This window comes from Bufo gargarizans, chromosome 2 (genome assembly GCF_014858855.1).
Source record: "Bufo gargarizans isolate SCDJY-AF-19 chromosome 2, ASM1485885v1, whole genome shotgun sequence".
Lineage (NCBI taxonomy): Eukaryota > Metazoa > Chordata > Amphibia > Anura > Bufonidae > Bufo > Bufo gargarizans.
Genome location: NC_058081.1, coordinates 390065336 through 390086053, shown reverse-complemented (window position 1 = coordinate 390086053; position 20718 = coordinate 390065336). Strand labels below are relative to the sequence as shown.

Genomic DNA, 20718 nt, shown 5'->3' with positions numbered 1-20718 from the left:
GCACTATGGGGGGCTCTAAAGGGGCTTTTTTTTTTTTTAACACATTATGGGGGCACTATAGGGGAGAACGGCACTAGGGGGCATCTGGTGGCACTATAGGGGCATTATTTGGGGGGCACCATGGGGGAGAGGAGCACTATGGGGGCTCTAAAGGGGCTTTTTTTTACACATTATGGGGGGCACTATAGGGGAAAACGGCACTATGGGGCATCTGGTGGCACTATAGGGGCATTATTTGGGGGCACTAAGGGGAAGTGTGGGCTCTAAAGGGGCCTTTATTCTTATTGGCACATTATGGGGGCATTATGGCATCCGGTGGCACTAAGGGGGCATTTTTTTACTGGCACATTATGGTAGGCACTATGGGGGAGAGGAGCACTATTGGGGCATATGGTGGCACTTAAAAGGGGCATTTTTTACTGGCATATTATGGGGGACACTATGGGGAAGGGGGAGGAGCACTATGAGGGCATTTACTGGGGCACTATATAGGGGTATTTTATACTGGCATACATTATGGGGACATTAGCTCAACAGCGGGCACTAAGCGGGGGTATTTCATGTACTGTCATATTGTAGGGAGAATTATTAGTACTAGGAGGTATTATGCGGAGCTTTGCTAATACTGGGGGGCTATGAGGAACATGATTACTAGTATGGGCACTATAGGGGCATTATTACTACTAAGTGTGCTCTGGCAGATAATTATTTCTATTTTGGGGAGCCCTGTCACTTTGGGGGACACCCTGCCACGTTATCAGCTTAGCACAATAATTTTTGGGGGACTGTTTCTGCAGTATAGTATTGGGGGCACAGCGGGCACAGTATTGGGGCACTATCTGTGTGGTAGTAGTATTTCCAGGGGGACTGTTTCTGCAGTATAGTATTGGGAGCACAGCGGCTACAGTATTGGGGCACTATCTGTGTGGTAGTAGTATTTCCAGGGGGACTGTTTCTGCAGTATAGTATTGGGGGCACAGCGGGCACAGTATTGGGGGTGGCAGGAAAGGGGGTTCAGAAGATGATGGAAATGTGGGAAACTAATGTCTGTTTGTTAATCTCTGTAAAGACGGGAGATGGCTGAAAAATCATCATGGCGGTCTGGTCTGAATGGAGAAGATGAGGAAAGAGAACGTCTACAACAAAGGTGACATGACTGGATGTAAGAGGTATGTGGCGCTATGTAGGAGAGGAGATGCTCCGGCTCATCCCCCTGCCATTTGCAGAATGAGGATTCAGAGCTGGGTGAGGACAGCCAAAGGGGGCAGCAGGCAGATGGTGGGGGAAACCACAGGCCTTGAGCAGGATCTGGGGAGGGAGGAGAGCGGAGGAGCTTCCTGGCTGCAGCAGGCTGTTTATTGTATGATGTGAAGCAGGCAGTGCAGCCAAGACAGACCTCCCCTCTCCGTATGATGTGTAGAGACAGGCCGCAACTATAGAATGTCAGCTGTACAGTGTTTGTTGGGAGTGGCCTATTATATGTAGGAGGGGCTTTTAATAATGGGCGGTGCCCAAAAATTTGCACGCCGCATTGTTATTTTCCTACAGAGCTTTTAGAATCGCCAAGTAAAAGAATCAGCGCAACACACTACACCCCGGCTTTGAAAAATTGAATTAGCACAGCGCACTACACATGCCACATTTTTTTGCCTTTCGGACCTCCCCTAGACAAAATTCCTGGGTGCTCCCCTGGATAGATTTAAAGACTGCTCCCTGGAAGTGTTTTGACTTAATAAAATGTATTAAATATAATAATCTGTGAGGGGCAGAGTAAGAAAATGTTTTATGGAGAAACACAGTCACTTGCTGAAAGCAATTATGGAAATCAAGGAGCAGCTGGACATCACAGAACGGCAGCTGCAGGATTCCTTGAACTTTGCGGATAGGAAGAGGAATTCACCAAACTTTGCGGATAGGATGCGGACCCATTCATTTCAATGGGTCCACAAAAAATGCGGACAGCACACCGTGGACTCTCTTCCTTCAGGGAGCTGTTCCCATCCCATGTGTCTCTGATTGTAGTCCAGATGCAAGAGCCCGTCCCTTTGTCCTGCTTGGGCTAATATAGCAGCCCCCCCCCCCTTCAACATCGTGGGCCTGTGACGGAATGCTTGAACTGAATCAGTTGGCCCCCCCTGAGGCTAGCTCAGGAATCAAAAGACTTCCTGCCCAAGGTGTAAATGAGAGCATCCCCCCAGATGCCACAACATAGCACCTCACATGCCTACATCATAACAGAACCAGGCTGATCAATATATATATATATATATATATATATATATACACATATACACACTACACAACCTGGGGATCACATCAGTATATACATATATATCCACCCAACCTGGGGGCACTTAGGTACTGGGCCCACATTTAGGTATATACATCCATATAGATGTTTGGGGCACATCTACCTGCATGTACATATACACAATATAATTCTGGGGCATAAATGGGCAGTAATAAGCCCACCTGCCTATGGATATATTATACATAGAGAATGTATGCTGACAAGGGGGTATACATACATCTCCATGTATACACCCATACCACCTGGACCGGCCCATGCAAAAGGACCAATGTACATGCATATATGTAAGGGCATATATACATATATATTAAAATCCAACACTTCCCTCAACAAAGACCTCGTCTGGATTTCAGGGAGCTGAACCGTATCACAATTCGTGACCCATATCCGCTTCCTCTGATCCCGGACCTGTTTAGCCAGATTGTTGGGGCAAAAGTTTTTTCTGAGTTGGATTTAAGAGGGGCATACAACCTAGTCAGGGAAGGAGATGAATGGAAGTCACCCTTCAATACCCCTGAGGGTCATTTTGAGAATTTGGTTATGCCCTTTGGTTTCATGAATGCTCCAGCCATCTTCCAACATTTTGTGAACAGCATTTTTTTAATCATTTAATGGAGAAATTTGTACTGCTGTATCTAGATGACATTTTCTCCTGATTTAAAAACTCATAGGGACCACCTACGTCAGGTCTTGCTCATTCTGCGGGAGAATAAATTGTATGCTAAACTGGAAAAATGTGTGTTTGCGGTTCCAGAGACACAAATTTCTTGGTTTTCTTCTCTCCGCTTCTGGTTTTCGCATGGACTCTGAGAAGGTCCGCGCTGTGCTTGATTAGGAGCTTTCTGAGAATCAGAGGGCGCTGATGCGGTTTTTGGGTTTTGCCAATTATTACAGAAAGTTAATTTTGAATTATGCCTCTGTTGTTAAGCCACTCACTGATATGACTGAAAAGGGGGTAGATTTTTCCTCGTGGTCGGTAGTCGTGCTTAAAGCCTTTTCTAGTATCAAAGAGAGTTTTGCTTCCGCTCCCCTTTTGGTACAACCTGATGTCTCTCTACCTTTTATTGCTGAGGTGGACGCTTCTGAGGTGGGTGTGGGTTCTGGTGCGGTATTATCTCCGGGTCCCTCTTCTGCCAAATGGCGACCGTGTGCCTTTTTCTCAAGGAAACTCTCCTCTGCAGAGAGAATTTACGATGTGGGAGATAGGGAGTTGTTGGCCATCAAATTCGTTTTTGAGGAATGGCGCCATTGGTTAGAGGGAGCCAGACACCCTGTTACCGTGTTTACCGACCATAAGAATCTGGCCTACTTGGAATCGACCAAGCGTCTGAACCTAAGACAGGCCAGATGGTCTTTGTTCTTCTCTAGGTTTAATTTTGTTGTCACGTTCCGTCCTGGGGTTAAAAATGTGAAGGCGGATGACCTGTCAAATTGTTTTCCGGGAGGGGGGAACTTTGAAGACTCGGGTCCCATTTTGGCTCAAGGGGTGGTCGTCTCTGCTCTTTATCCTGATTTGGAGGCAGAGGTTCAGGCAGCCCAGGCAGAGGCTCCTGATCTTTGTCCTCCTGGGAGGTTGTTTGTGCCTCTCACTTTACGACACAAGGTTTTTAAGGAGCACCACGATACTCTCCTTGCTGGGCACCCGGGGAGTAGAGCCACAGTGGATCTCATTGCTCGGAGATTCTGGTGGCCGGCTCTTCGTAAGATGGTGGAGGGTTTGTGGCAGCCTGCGAGACCTGCACTCGTGCCAAGGTCCCTCATTCACAGCCATCGGGTTCTCTCTTCCCGTTACCCATTCCTTCCCGTCCTTGGTGGTAGTGGACCGTTTTAGCAAAATGGCGCATTTCATTCCCTTTCCTGGGTTACCCAATGCTAAGACGTTGGCGCAAGCGTTTGTTGATCACATTGTTAAATTGCATGGCATTCCTTCAGACATCGTTTCTGATGGGGCACGCAATTTGTTTCCATATTCTGGAAGGCATTCTGTTCTCGCTTAGGGGTTCGGTTGTCGTTCTCTTCTGCTTTTCACCCGCAGTTGAATGGTCAGACCGAACGCGTCAATCAGAATCTGGAGACATATCTGCGCTATTAAAACCTTATGTCCAACCCACTGTACCCTCCTCTTTGCCTCCTCCTCTGATTGTTGTTGATGGTAATCTTGAATTTCAGGTCTCTAGGATTGTGGATTCTTGCATTATCTGCGGTTCTCTTCAGTACCTCGTTCATTGGGAGGGCTATGGTCCTGAGGAGAGGATGTGGGTCCCAGTGGCGGACATTAAGGCCACTCATCTCATCAGGGCTTTCCATAGGTCCCATCCTGAGAAGGTGGGCTATGAGTGTTCGGATTCCACCCGTAGAGGGAGGGGTACTGTCACCGCCAGTTCTGTGAGAAGGTCTGGCAGACGTTCTTCTCTACCTCTTGCATGACGTTCTTTGTTTTGGTTTCACTTTGTCATCTCCTTTCCTTCTCCCAGGTGTCACCTATTTAGACTAATCATCTGCCTTTATATTCCCTCCCATACTGCCTCACTTTGCGGTTTATACTACTTCCTGAATGAGGTGTTCACTGCTGGAGGCTGCTTCTGCTGCTTCCTCAGATAAGTATTTTTCCTTTGTTTGTGTTTCCTTGCTGGCTTGATTCTAGGTGACCCTGACTCCGTTCTTATTAAGTGCAGGGAGCCGGTGGTCGTGTCCCGTCTCTATAATAGGGTTTTCAGGTGTCACACAGTATTAGGTACGTGGGCATTCAATCGTCTACCATAGAGACCCTTGCATGGGCATAGCAGTCAGGGAGAGCTCTAGGGGTTTTATAGGGCTCACCCATATGCTCTTTAGTTAGGGATCAAGCCAGTCAGATGTTTATTTATAAGTTCCACCTTTCTGCAACATCATCTGTGACAGTCTCTTGCTGGAAGACCTGTATAAAAGGCTGACATGTAGCCCCATTAAAGAGTTCCTGTTTTACCCGCAACACTGTCTCATGTGTCTGGGGAAAAGGCTGCATCTACACTGAGGAATGCTATATGCTGTATACTCCCCTGGCTATAATCCCTGAGCTCTTTTAAGAGCCTGTTCCTGCATTGCTCTCTAAAGGAAGAGAGGTGTAACCACTGGAACCTGGAAGCCTTGTTGTAGGTCTAGGGTTGGTAGAAGACGGTGAGCTCCCAACCAAGCTATAGCAGTTCGTGGGGTCGGCAGTGTTTACGGTGTCAAGTGGAGTCCTTGGAGCCCTCAGGAAGCACTAGGAGCATCCATCAACTGAGGTACCCAGTCTGATATCCGTTTCAAAGATATCCACTGTTGTTCACCATTATGCATCTCTAGGAGTAATTGATAAGAACATGTGCGAATTTTTAATAAACCAATCACCGGTTCGCGAACCGCAAGTTTGCGACGGGTCCCATTCATTTTAATGGCAGGCGAACCTGAAAAACCTTCAGCTCATATTTGCAGCCAATAAATAATTACTAGAAGTGCACAAATAGTCCCACAACATGGACAGTGACATACCAGATGTATTATTCGAATTTGCGATTGCCATTCATCATTTTTTTCAATGTGAAATATCGGCAATATAATTTTCGCATGCGCACACCAGTTGTAATTATTTTTTCCAATACCGTTTGTCACTGTGTGTAGCAGAGGGAACACAGCAAAACCACAAACAAATGCTGCAGTACCCAAATACACTATAAAAAAAGTATATTTTTGGTATATAACACCCCACTTCTATCAGTTTTTCTGGGGGACGACTGGTATATCACACCAGTTATATTAATTTTTTCATAATAGTGTATTTGGGCAGAATTTTTTGGCTGTTTTGCTGCGTTCCCTCTGCTACACCCAGTGACAAACGCTACTGGAAAAAATTATTATAACTGGTGTGATATACTAGTGGCCCCCCAAAGCAGAGGGGATGCAGCAAAACAGCCCCAAAATTCTGCAGTACCCAAATACACTATTATGAAAGTATATTGGTATATAACACCCCGCTTCAATCTGTCGTTTTGGGGGGCGACTGGTATATCACACCAGTTATAATAATTTTTTCCAGTACCGTTTGTCACTGTGTGTAGCAGAGGGAACGCAGCAAAACAGCCAAAAAATTCTGCAGTACCCAAATACCCTATTATGAAAGTATATTGGCATATAACACCCTGCTTCAATCTGTCGTTTTGGGGGGCGACTGGTATATCACACCAGTTATAATAATTTTTTGTAATTGCGTTTGTCACTCTTTGTAGTTGTAGTATCGCTGCAGAACCGCTCACCAGTCACCACCACTGCTGCAGAATACAAATCCACTAGAATATGCTTTCTATGTTAGAAAGTATATTATAAGTGTATTACACCCCTCTGTACTGCACCTATCAATAGTACACCTATACCAGTCCTTTAAAAGGACTTTTGTGGACCTATTAGCTAGCGATTTGTGTCCCTAACAGTCTGTCCCTGCTCCACACAGCAACCTCTCCCTACACTGACAAAAGACAAAATGTAAAATGGAGCCAGATCAGGTCTATTTATAAGGTATGGGGTATGTCCATGTGCTGAAACTTTTCAATTGGCTGTCCTGTGCCACCTCCTGATGGATGTGTCATGGGTCAAAGTTCTTCATAATGTAAAAGAATATGGCGGGCGCGAATGTCGCCATATTTTCGCATGTTCGGCAAATTGCGAACAAGCAAAGTTCGCCGCGAACCGACTGCTGGGTGAACCGCAAAGACATCTCTAGTGGTAGCATAAAAAATCTATTACTGCGCAGAGAAGCATATTGGATACATACCTTAGGTACACTCCAACCGAAGGGAATGAACAGGGAATATGAGATTATGCATTTCTAATTAATCGGATTATTGCACCACAGTGAGAATTTATGATATTTATTTATTTATTTTATTTTCCAGACAGCAAATCAAAGATGACTCACTGCAATAAGAGGGATACTAGTTTGCTATGTGTTTATGTAATATTGTTTATACATTTTGAAGTATGTAGTGTGGTGTTATTGTCTTGGTTAGTTGATACCGCCCCTTTTTTTGGGTGTCTGACGTCACCACATGTAATGTGCAAATTGTGATTTAAGCTTGTGAATCATACATTAATGTGAGCTAATGAAGGCTTGACGGGCAAAATCGCGTCCAGTGTTATATGTTCTGATGTATGGATAAAACAAAGAGCATTTGATTGAAGCATATGAATGCTCGCTGCGAGTCCTTTCAACATCAGCCTACAGCAGGGCATACTGGAAGTTGTAGTTTTACAACAGCTGGAGGGCCGCAGGTTGGTTATCCCTGCTCTATGGTCTTGTCTCAATTCTGTCCACTGCAGGAAGTGCAATATGCCCACAATTATCTCCACTCGTTCTAGAGATCGGTGGGGGACTCAGTGCTCAGACACCCACCGATCTAAACTTTTGTCTCTATAATATATCAAAAGTTTTGTGAAGTTTTTTATTCAACAACGAAATATAAATATATTCAACAGCGAAACCCCTTTCTCACAAGCTGGGTTATACACGTTGAAAAATGGTCTGTTGAGGAGACAGAGAACCAGAATTTGTGGTGTAAAGTTATATAGTAGTCACTGGATCTAATGTTAAAGTGAAAATAACTAAACTTCAGTTTCACACAATGTTATTACAAATAGTAGTAGATGCAAAGTTATATCTGTTCCTCGATAATATTATTTTCTTCTATTGGTTATCCTCATCATGGTCCCAAGATTAAAAAAAGAGTAACATAGGCCATCAAGTCTGAATTTCCATTCTTGCCCGAGGATCCTCTTTTTTTCATCACTAATTACAACATGCCACTAAAACATGCCCAGTTCATACAGTATGCCTTTATGGATAATATGGTACATTTGGAAGTCTTCAGAACCTTTCACTTTTTTCATGTTTTGTTATGTTAAGAAAAAATTGTTCAACTTTTTCCCCATCATCTGCAATAAATACCCCATAATGACAAAGTGAAAACAAAATGTTAGAAATCTTTTCTCATTAATTGAAAATGAAAAACTAAAATCTTGCACTGACATAAGTATTCAGGGTCTTTACTCACTTCTTAGTAGAAGCACCTTTGGCAGTGATCTTGGGTTGTCTTAGGTATGATGCCACAAGGTTTGAACACATGAATTTGGGGATTATCTGACATTCTTCTTTGACTCATCTCAAAATTTGTCAGGTTGGATGAGGACCATTGATGGACAGCCATTTTAAGGTCTCTCCAGAGATGTTCGATTGGGTTCAAGTCCGAGCTCTGGTTGGGCCACTCAATAACATTCACAGAGTGGTCCCTAAGCCACTCCTTGGCTGTGTGGTTAGGGCCAATGTCTTGTTGGAAGATGAACCTTCAGCCCAGTCTGAGGTCCAGAACACTCTTGATCAGGTGTTGATTAAGAAAATCTCTGTACTTTGCTTCATTCAGCTTTCCCTCAATCCTATTTTTTTTCCCCAGCAGCTAAAAAACACCCCCACAGATGCCACCACCATGCTTCACTGTAGGGATGGTGGTAGGCGGTGCCTGTTTTCCTCCAAACATACTTAGACACTTAGAATTGAGGCCAAAAAGTTTGGTCTTGGTTTCATCAGACCAAAGAATCTTGTTTCTCACAGTCTGAGTGTGCTTTAGGTGCTTTTTTGCAACTTTCATGTGTCTTGATGAGAGGTTTCTTTCTGGCCACTCTGCCATCAATCACTTATTGGGGAATTGATCCAGTTCTCCAGTGATTAAAGTAAAAAAAAAATATATAACTTTTATTGCAACATGGTTAAAAAGTCTTTACAGTGTGTCCATTGTAGGGATTCGCTCTGGTAGGCAGGGTAAGCGGACGCAGTACAGAGGCAAAAACAAGGTTGTAAAGCAAAAGTCAGTGTTTATTCACACAACAAGGAACAAAATAACACAAACACTTGGCAGAGTCCTGGTGTTAATTCACACCGCAGGAATTCCTCTGTGGTTTTTCACACAGCAAAAAGTCCAGCAAACATGTCACCTGGATATCCACAGAAGGCTTTTAGGGCGCCTGGCTTCCAGCTGGTGGCTCTCATGCAGCTTCTAGAAACCCAGATCCTTCACAGCTCCACTCTCACTTGGAGGAACATACCACACCCAGCTGAGCTTCTGGCTGAGCTTTTAAACCCCAGCCCAAAACCTGGCCTGGACGTGGGGAACAGCCACCCACCCTGCTCTTTGGCTGCTCCCAATAAGAACCGGCCCGGATCGGCTTTTCAGCCACACTAAGAATAAACAGTGTCAGCGAGCACTAGCTGCGGCTGACACATAAAATAACCAGTTCTTATCTCACCGAGGCCAGGAACCTCAGCGACACGTACCTTCCGTCAATGACGGACCCTTGCGCCTTCCTACACCATGTACAGACAAAACAGCACCAGTCTAAAAATGATGCACTGTATAAGTTTACTCGCCAGAATGGCCAAAGATCAGCTCTTGCCCTGGAAGATGATCATGTACAGTATTATTTGCTAGCTTTTAATGAATTCAAAGGGGCGAAGCTGCTGAATCAGTCAAGGGTTGGAGCATTTGCTCAAGAGCGCTGATTATTGCCCCATGTAAATATACCCATTTGTCAGGTGATAGCATCTTTCATGCAGCACAAAAAAAAAAAAAAAAAATTTGCTTGCAGCACATCACCATATGTAATATGCATACTGACAATGTGCAAACTGATGAAGGGTAAATGATCATAGTAATAATTGACTTGCATATCATCATTCAGCACTTATCTGAAGATAAAATTTCCCTATGCAAAAGGACCATGAAAAAGAGAGTTGTTTTTATGACAAATTCCAGTTCAGGCAACATCAAATGATGTACAGTAATTGATAAACCTCCCACTGATATGATACTGTAGCATCAAACAAATTCATCATTCAGAAGATAATGTCTACTGAAAATCACCAAAGTTACAGCAAGGGATTTCTTAATTGTTTTTCCTTTTTTTTTTTTTAGAGACAATGTAGTGAAGCTTGTGGTCTATTACCAGCAGCTGAATTATGAAAAAATTGAAGAAGTTCCATCCATGCAGGTAAGGTTCAATATACTCTATAATATACTCACTTGTTCACCCACAAATATGCTAAGGCCTAAGAACCTAAAAGAACATCCAGGACTGTTAAGTTTCCAGGATTCAGTACAACAGTATTGGATTCCTGATACTGTCCCATAGCACCACTAATCTGTCCTGATTTATTTTGCTAGATGAAAAACGTTAATTGATCCCAATCAAACACCTTAATCTACCAATCACATTGCTTTCTTAGCTTGTCATTCATTGTACAGATATTTTATCTCACACTAATATGCCAAGGCATGGTTGCTCATCAATTATCTATTTAAAAGGGCTCTCTGTTAAATCTGTTAAAGTGTTAATGTGTGAATCCCAATGTGCATTTTATGGCACTTGCTAATATATTTTGTTTAATCTTCAGATTATTTAAGTCATACTCCCTGTAAGCCAGCCTCCTGTCCCTTTCTGACTCTGCTCCCATACATGTCAGCACTCAGCATGTCTCCTCCATTGAAATCCAGTACAATTGGCTCTCAGCATCCAGACCGATGCATGCACAGATGGCAGCCACACTGTGTTTCAATTAAAGGAGGCAGGATGATATGTCTGAAAACATGCCCAGGGGAGTAGCTATAGGGGTCTCAGCAGTGTCAAATGAGACCAGGGACCCCTTGCCAGTGGTCCACCATCAATTATGTATTGCAATTGTCACGGCTGGCGGTGGGGGAAACCCCCAGCCGTGCGGTGCCAGGAGATGGTAGGGTTACCGCTTGGCCGGGACCACAGAGTTAGGGAGCCGGTCACCTCCTATTGCGTCCCTAATGCTGACCCTGTCTCCTGTCAGTATGAGCCGACCTTGGTGGTAGGAGGGCTCATACGCTGGAACCTAAAAGTCCCTACAAGCCCTCAAGTCGGCCCTGAACTAGGGGACAGAGTAAGACGACCTGCTCCTCCTAGGCATGGAGGAGCAGGAGTCTCAACGGCCAAGCAACACAGGGGATACAAAAACAGCTATGGCAGTGGCAGTCAAATGGAACCAACTCATCACTCACCTGCCACAGACAACACAACCAGGAACCCATGTGCAGGTGCTGTAAGTACAAGACAACAACGGACACAGCACACACTAGACATCACACAGGAACCCTGGACCATAGGCTGCAATAACACAATCCCATACACACCTAGATAACACCGTGAAACATAAAATTTACTAACAAAGGTTTTATGACCAGAAGGATGGTCCTCACCAGGCAGATGGAGGAGACAGGAGGCTGCTCCAGCCAGCATGGCTGAGAGCAACCTACTGAACCAAGCCAGGAACTGAGGCTTTATAGGCCAAGTGGCCCCACCCACCGGTCAAACACGCCCAGTGACTCAACAGACACACTGGGAAGGGAGTTAACCCTTCCAGCACCACAGAAGGGAAAACACCAACTTAACCACCTCCGGACCGCCTAACGCGCCGATGCGTCCGGAAGGTGGTTGCTTTTCTCCTCCTGGACGCATCGGCGCGTCATCTCGCGAGACGCGAGATTTCCTGTGAACGCGCGCACACAGGCGCGCGCGCTCACAGGAACGGAAGGTAAGCGAGTGGATCTCCAGCCTGCCAGCGGCGATCGCTCGCTGGCAGGCTGGAGATCCGAATTTTTTAACCCCTAACAGGTATATTAGACGCTGTTTTCATAACAGCGTCTAATATACCTCCTACCTGGTCCTCTGGTGGTCCCTTTTGTTAGGATCGACCACCAGAGGACTCAGGTAGGTCAGTACAGTCCCACCAAACACCACACTACACTACACTACACCCCCCCCCCCCCCCCGGTCACTTATTAACCCCTTATAAACCCCTGATCACCCCATATAAACTCCCTGATCACCCCCCTGTCATTGATCACCCCCCTGTCATTGATCACCGCCCTGTCATTGATCACCCCCCTGTCAGGCTCCGTTCAGACGTCCGCATGATTTTTACGGATCCGATCCATGTATCCATGGATCCGTAAAAATCATGCGGACGTCTGAATGGAGCCTTACAGGGGGGTGATCAATGACAGGCGGGTGATCACCCATATACACTCCCTGATCACCCCCTGTCATTGATCACCGCCCTGTCAGGCTCCATTCAGACGTCCGCATGATTTTTACGGATCCGATCCATGTATCCATGGATCCGTAAAAATCATGCGGACGTCTGAATGGAGCCTTACAGGGGGGTGATCACCCATATACACTCCCTGATCACCCCCTGTCATTGATCACCCCCCTGTCAGGCTCCATTCAGACGTCCGCATGATTTTTACGGATCCGATCCATGGATCCGTAAAAATCATGCGGACGTCTGAATGGAGCCTTACAGGGGGGGTGATCAGTGACAGGGGGGTGATCACCCTGATTACCCTGATCACCCCCTGTCATTGATAACCCCCCTGTAAGGCTCCATTCAGACGTCCGCATGCGTTCTGTGGATCCGATCCATGTATCCATGGATCCGTAAAAAATCATGCGGATGTCTGAATGGAGCCTTACAGGGGGGGTGATCAGTGACAGGGGGGTGATCACCCTGATTACCCTGATCACCCCCTGTCATTGATAACCCCCCTGTAAGGCTCCATTCAGACGTCCGCATGCGTTCTGTGGATCCGATCCATGTATCCATGGATCCGTAAAAAATCATGCGGATGTCTGAATGGAGCCTTACAGGGGGGGTGATCAGTGACAGGGGGGTGATCACCCTGATTACCCTGATCACCCCCTGTCATTGATAACCCCCCTGTAAGGCTCCATTCAGACGTCCGCATGCGTTCTGTGGATCCGATCCATGTATCCATGGATCCGTAAAAAATCATGCGGATGTCTGAATGGAGCCTTACAGGGGGGTGATCAGTGACAGGGGGGTGATCACCCTGATTACCCTGATCACCCCCTGTCATTGATAACCCCCCTGTAAGGCTCCATTCAGACGTCCGCATGCGTTTTGTGGATCCGATCCATGTATCCATGGATCCGTAAAAAATCATGCGGATGTCTGAATGGAGCCTTACAGGGGGGGTGATCAGTGACAGGGGGGTGATCACCCTGATTACCCTGATCACCCCCTGTCATTGATAACCCCCCTGTAAGGCTCCATTCAGACGTCTGCATGCGTTCTGTGGATCCGATCCATGTATCCATGGATCCGTAAAAAATCATGCGGATGTCTGAATGGAGCCTTACAGGGGGGGTGATCAGTGACAGGGGGGTGATCACCCTGATTACCCTGATCACCCCCTGTCATTGATAACCCCCCTGTAAGGCTCCATTCAGACGTCCGCATGCGTTCTGTGGATCCGATCCATGTATCCATGGATCCGTAAAAATCATGCGGACGTCTGAATGGAGCCTTACAGGGGGGGTGATCAGTGACAGGGGGGTGATTACCCTGATCACCCCCTGTCATTGATAACCCCCCTGTAAGGCTCCATTCAGACGTCCGCATGCGTTTTGTGGATCCGATCCATGTATCCATGGATCCGTAAAAAAATCATGCGGATGTCTGAATGGAGCCTTACAGGGGGGGGTGATCAATGACAGGGGGTGATCAGGGAGTCTATATGGGTGATCACCCCCCTGTCATTGATCACCCCCCTGTCATTGATCACTCCCCCCCTGGTAAGGCTCCATTCAGCCATTTTTTTTGGCACAAGTTAGCGGAAATTTTTTGTTTGTTTTTGTTTTCGTTTTTTCTTACTAAGTCTCATATTCCACTAACTTGTGTCAAAAAATAAAATCTCACATGGACGCACCATACCCCTCACGGAATCCAAATGCGTAAACATTTTTAGACATTTATATTCCAGACTTCTCACGCTTTAGGGCCCCTAAAAAGCCAGGGCAGTATAAATACCCCACATGTGACCCCATTTCGGAAAGAAGACACCCCAAGGTATTCCGTGAGGGGCATATTGAGTCCATGAAAGATTGAAATTTTTGTCCTAAGTTAGCGGAAAGTGAGACTTTGTGAGAAAAAAAACAAAAAAAATCAATATCCGCTAACTTATGCAAAAAAAAAAAAAATTCTAGGAACTCGCCAGGCCCCTCATTGAATACCTCGGGGTGTCTTCTTTCCAAAGTGGGGTCACATGTGGGGTATTTATACTGCCCTGGCTTTTTAGGGGCCCGAAAGTGTGAGAAGAAGTCTGGGATCCAAATGTCTAAAAATGCCCTCCTAAAAGGAATTTTGGCCCCTTTGCGCATCTAGGCTGCAAAAAAGTGTCACACATCTGGTATCGCCGTACTCAGGAGAAGTTGGGGAATGTGTTTTGGGGTGTCATTTTACATATACCCATGCTGGGTGAGAAAAGTATCTTGGTCAAATGCCAACTTTGTATAAAAAAAATGGGAAAAGTTGTCTTTTGCCAAGATATTTCTCTCACCCAGCATGGGTATATGTAAAATGACCCCCCAAAACACATTCCCCAACTTCTCCTGAGTACGGCGATACCAGATGTGTGACACTTTTTTGCAGCCAAGGTGGGCAAAGGGGCACCTTTCAGATTTCGCAGGCCATTTTTTACACATTTTGATTTCAAGGTACTTCTTACACATTTGGGCCCCTAAATTGCCAGGGCAGTATAACTACGCCACAAGTGACCCCATTTTGGAAAGAAGACACCCCAAGGTATTCCGTGGGGGGCACGGCGAGTTCCTAGAATTTTTTATTTTTTGTCACAATTTAGCGGAAAATGATGATTTTTCTTTTTTTTTTCTTTTTTCCTTACAAAGTCTCATATTCCACTAACTTGCGACAAAAAATAAAAAATTCTAGGAACTCGCAGTGCCCCTCACGGAATACCTTGGGGTGTCTTCTTTCCAAAATGGGGTCACTTGTGGCGTAGTTATACTGCCCTGGCAATTTAGGGGCCCAAATATGTGAGAAGAACTTTGCAATCAAAATGTGTAAAAAATGCCCTGCAAAATCCGAAAGGTGCACTTTGGAATATGTGCCCCTTTGCCCACCTTGGCAGCAAAAAAGTGTGACACATCTGGTATCGCCGTACTCAGGAGAAGTTGGGCAATGTGTTTTGGGGTGTCATTTTACATATACCCATGCTGGGTGAGAAAAATATCTTGGTCAAATGCCAACTTTGTATAAAAAAATTGGAAAAGTTGTCTTTTGCCAAGATATTTCTCTCACCCAGCATGGGTATATGTAAAATGACAGCCCAAAACACATTCCCCAACTTCTCCTGAGTACGGCGATACCAGATGTGTGACACTTTTTTGATGCCAAGGTGGGCAAAGGGGCACATATTCCAAAGTGCACCTTTCGGATTTCACCGGTCATTTTTTACAGATTTTGATTGCAAAGTACTTCTCACACATTTGGGCCCCTAAATTGCCAGGGCAGTATAACTACGCCACAAGTGACCCCATTTTGGAAAGAAGACACCCCATGGTATTCCGTGAGGGGCATGGCGAGTTCCTAGAATTTTTTATTTTTTGTCGCAAGTTAGTGGAATATGAGACTTTGTAAGGAAAAAAGAGAAAAAAAAAAAAATCATCATTTTCCGCTAACTTGTGACAAAAAATAAAAAATTCTAGGAACTCGCAGTGCCCCTCACGGAATACCTTAGGGTGTCTTCTTTCCAAAATGGGGTCACTTGTGGCGTAGTTATACTGCCCTGGCAATTTAGGGGCCCAAATGTGTGAGAAGAACTTTGCAATCAAAATGTGTAAAAAATGCCCTGCAAAATCCGAAAGGTGCACTTTGGAATATGTGCCCCTTTGCCCACCTTGGCAGCAAAAAAGTGTGACACATCTGCTATCGCCGTACTCAGGAGAAGTTGGGCAATGTGTTTTGGGGTGTCATTTTACATATACCCATGCTGGGTGAGAAAAATATCTTGGTCAAATGCCAACTTTGTATAAAAAAATGGGAAAAGTTGTCTTTTGCCAAGATATTTCTCTCACCCAGCATGGGTATATGTAAAATGACACCCCAAAACACATTCCCCAACTTCTCCTGAGTACGGCGATACCACATGTGTGACACTTTTTTGCTGCCAAGGTGGGCAAAGGGGCGCATATTCCAAAGTGCACCTTTCAGATTTCACCGGTCATTTCTTACACATTTTGATTGCAAAGTTCTTCTCACACATTTGGGCCCCTAAATTGCCAGGGCAGTATAACTACGCCACAAGTGACCCCATTTTGGAAAGAAGACACCCCAAGGTATTCTGTGAGGGGCATGGTGAGTTCCTAGAATTTTTTATTTTTTGTCGCAAGTTAGTGGAATATGAGACTTTGTAAGAAAAAAAAAAAAAAAAAAAAATCATCATCATTTTCCGCTAACTTGTGACAAAAAATAAAAAGTTCTATGAACTCACTATGCCCATCAGCGAATACCTTAGGGTGTCTACTTTCCGAAATGGGGTCATTTGTGGGGTTTTTCTACTGTTTGGGCATTGTAGAACCTCAGGAAACATGACAGGTGCTCAGAAAATCAGAGCCGTTTCAAAAAGCGGAAATTCACATTTTTGTACCATAGTTTGTAAATGCTATAACTTTTACCCAAACCATTTTTTTTTTGCCCAAACATTTTTTTTTTATCAAAGACATGTAGAACTATAAATTTAGCGAAAAATTTATATATGGATGTCGTTTTTTTTGCAAAATTTCACAGCTGAAAGTGAAAAATGTCATTTTTTTGCAAAAAAATCGTTACATTTTGATTAATAACAAAAAAAGTAAAAATGTCAGCAGCAATAAAATACCACCAAATGAAAGCTCCATTAGTGAGAAGAAAAGGAGGTAAAATTCATTTGGGTGGTAAGTTGCATGACCGAGCGATAAACGGTGAAAGTAGTGTAGTGCCGAAGTGTAAAAAGTGGCCTGGTCATGAAGGGGGTTTCACCTAGCGGGGCTGAAGTGGTTAAAGGGGAAGTGTCAAACTCAACAAACACACTGTGGCTGTTGCCGCAGGCAATAACATGGGTGGCAACCGTGTCCTGGGAGTCAGCCCAAAGGCCGGGACACTGCCACCACATGTACCTAATCAACCAAACATAGCCACAGACAGCCACAGGGAAGGAACGGATGTCAGTGAACACCACACAACACAAAGTGCACACAGACATACAAACGTGCATACACACAAACTCCACCTCGTGCACAACCAACGGACAAAGGGAGTGCACACAAAAACACGTTGCCAAGGGCAACCGCACGCATGCCTATTTTCCACGGCAACCACACCTGAGGCAAACAACTAAGTGCTCCCAGCTGCGGTTGACAACGGCAAACCGCGGGCGACAGCATGTGGCTCCCAAGGAGTCACGACCATGGCCAAGGGTCGTGACAGCAATGCAGTTATGTGCTGCTGCTTGGCAAGGAAACGCTGTGTCCCTGCCCCACCTTTCCCTCTCATAGGCTTCAGGTCTAGTGCCTATAGCTTATCAGAGCCTGACACAGGTGGCCCAATGGCGTAATCATCATCGTGCCGCCTGAACAAGGCAGCATACAGCTCAGGAAACAGGCCGGGAGGAGCCGGCTGTCACGGATGAAGTTAGCAGAAAGCTGGAACTTATAATTAAACGAGTGACTGGCTTGATCCCAAACCCTAAGAGCTCTCCCTGACTGCTATGCCCATGCAAAAGTCTTTATGGTAGACGATTGCGTGCCCACATACCTAAATCTGTGTGACACCTGAAAACCCTATAATAGTGAGGGGACACGGCCACCGGCTCCCTGTACTTAATACGGACAGAGTCAGGGTCACCTAGAATCAAGCCAGCAAGGAAACACAATAAAGTAAAGGACATATCTGAACAAAAAGCAGACACAGCCTCCAGCAATGACCACTTCATCCAGGAAGTAATATAAACAGCAAAGTGAGGTAGTATGGGAGGGAATATAAAAGAAAAGGATTAGTCTGAATAAGTGGCACCTGGCAGAAGGAAAGGAGATGAGAAAGTGAAACCAAAACAAAGAACACCATACAAGAGGTAGAGAAGAACGTCTGCCAGACCTTCTCACAGGACTGGCAGTGACACCGGCCTTGCATCGCTCACAGCCGCATGGAGGTAAATATTTAAGTTTATTGTTTTTTATTTGGCACCTGCTGTTGGGCCACCATAGGGTGGTCACTAAGGGGACATCTACTGGGGGCACTAAATAGAGTCATTTTCTACTGGCACGTATTAGGGGGCACTTTTTTTCTACTGGCACACATTATAAAAAAAAAAAGTAACGATACGGAAGACATACGGATGCATTTTCGTATGTGTTCTGTTTTTTTGCGGACCCATTGACTTGAATAGAGCCACAGAACGTGATTTGCGGGCAATAATAGGACATGTTCTATCTTTCAACGGAACGGAAAAATGGAAATACGGAAACGGAATGCATACAGAGTACATTCCGTTTTTTTTGCGGAACCATTGAAATGAATGGTTCCGTATATGGACCGTATACAGAACGCAAAAAAAAAACGGTAGTGTGAAAGAGGCCTGAACCTGTTCTGTGTTTAGAGCTGCACCTGGTGTTGGCTCAAAATCACTCCATAGAATTCACTGATCGAAGACTGACGTGTGAATGAGGCATAAGAAGAATTATTACTCCTGGGGGCTATGGGCAACATGTTTTATTTAAAAGGGCACTATGGGGGCTTTATTACTTCTGGGACACAGTGGGGGACATTATTACTATTGGGGGCACTGTTAATACTAAGTGCAGTCTGGCAGATAATTATTTCTATTGTTGGGACTTTTGGGAGCAGTATAACTGTGGAGGGGAACATTATGTTTACACTATTAATGTTAGGGACACTATTTCCTGGGCACAGTTATTTTTTAGGTCACTGTGTACCAATATTTATTGAAGGGGCACTATCTGTGTGGTACTAGTATTTTCCGGTGGACTGTTTGTGCAGTATCATATTGGTGAGCACAGCAGACACAGTATTGGGGTGGCAGGATGGGGTCTTGAGAAGGGGGAGGATGATGGAAAAGTAGGAACTTAAGATGTTTGTTTGTCAAACTCTGCAGAGACAAGAAATGACTGAAAGAAATCATCATGGTGGTCTGGTCAGAATGGAGAAGATGAGGAAAGAGAATGCCTCTATCACCAGTGATGTCAATGGATGTAAGAGGTATGGCGCTGTATTACCCTGCATGTTTTGTAGCGCTGTATGTAATGTTTTGTAAGTATGTTTTTTTAACAGTAGAGCTGGAAAGAAGGGGTTAGGTTGAGAATTTGGCATCATGGTGCCATTTTAATTTTTCCTCAGGCAGTAGTAAGGCTAGGTGCTCCACTGCACTGAGGCAAAGCACTGGAGGAAGGGGAACCAAGCTGAACTCTTGCACCAGGGCCCACGAGCCTTTATCTACGCCCCTGCACACGCTCTTTCATCTGCAGGCTTCTATCCAAACAGGACAGTGGGCTGGCCAAGCAAGGGGGTTGGGGAAATCAAGAATTTACTAAATGGCCCTGAAGATGAAATAAAAATGTATAAGTGACATTTATTGCACCATAGGATGCACATGATAACATATGAAATATAGTAGGCAATGTATTTAATTATATTTACCCAACTATCCAAAATAAAATATTGAAGTATGAATTCCATTTTTATTCAACAAATATGTAAAATGTACCATTCCATTTGTTATTGCAGCTTGTTGACCTGTTTTCAAGTATTGGAGGGCTAGTAGGCCTTTGGATTGGGGTCTCAGTTTGTACAGTGGCCGAGTTTCTAGAACTGATTTTAAATATATTGACATTTGTCATTGTATGCATCCCAAGTCGAAAAGAGAAGTCTCCAGAAAATCCATACACAATCTCAAGCCCTCAACTTGAACCTTTCTCACTAGTGCTTTCCACTGATCAAAGCCTTCTATTGGATTCTGTTGAAGATGTCACCAGTTTGCTCAGTAACAATGCTGGGACTGAACAAAGCCTCCATAACCCCTATGGGAGCTGTGAAACATTAAATGATTCCATCTACAATGTGTAGTCTACAAGCCGGTTAAAAGACTGAGCATTCGATCTGTTCTGTGGACAAATGCAATGTCTATTATTCAACTGGATAAAGAGGAGATGGAAATTATCATGACTTTGGAAGTTAGCCCTCACATGGAGAACCTGTAATCAAGATGTTAACCACAGATCTGAACCTTCAAAGCCTGTAAATAATATGACTCCTAGTCCCCCAGTAGTTGATACCATATCTTTAATACAGATGTAGCAGAGTTAACAGTCACACTTTTGGAGTTATCACATTTAGTTAGCATGTTAGGAAATGTGACTGTTAAGGCTGGGCTCACATCTGCGCAATGAACTCCGGCAGTCTGTTCTGGTCTGTTAACCGTATTCGGCATAGCCGGATACCACCATGC

The 20718-nt window shown here is 44.8% G+C and overlaps 1 protein-coding gene across 1 annotated transcript in view; it reads left to right on the top strand.

Annotated features, from left to right (window-relative positions):
* Window positions 1-20336, top strand: part of LOC122925925 (amiloride-sensitive sodium channel subunit beta-like) — a 33664-nt gene extending 13328 nt beyond the window's left edge. Inside the window, exons 9-10 of the mRNA XM_044277269.1 lie at window positions 10285-10360; window positions 19998-20336. Of these exons, the coding sequence (XP_044133204.1) occupies window positions 10285-10360; window positions 19998-20336 (415 nt within the window). The remainder of the gene's footprint in view (window positions 1-10284; window positions 10361-19997) is intronic.
* The last annotated feature ends 382 nt before the right edge of the window (window positions 20337-20718 follow it).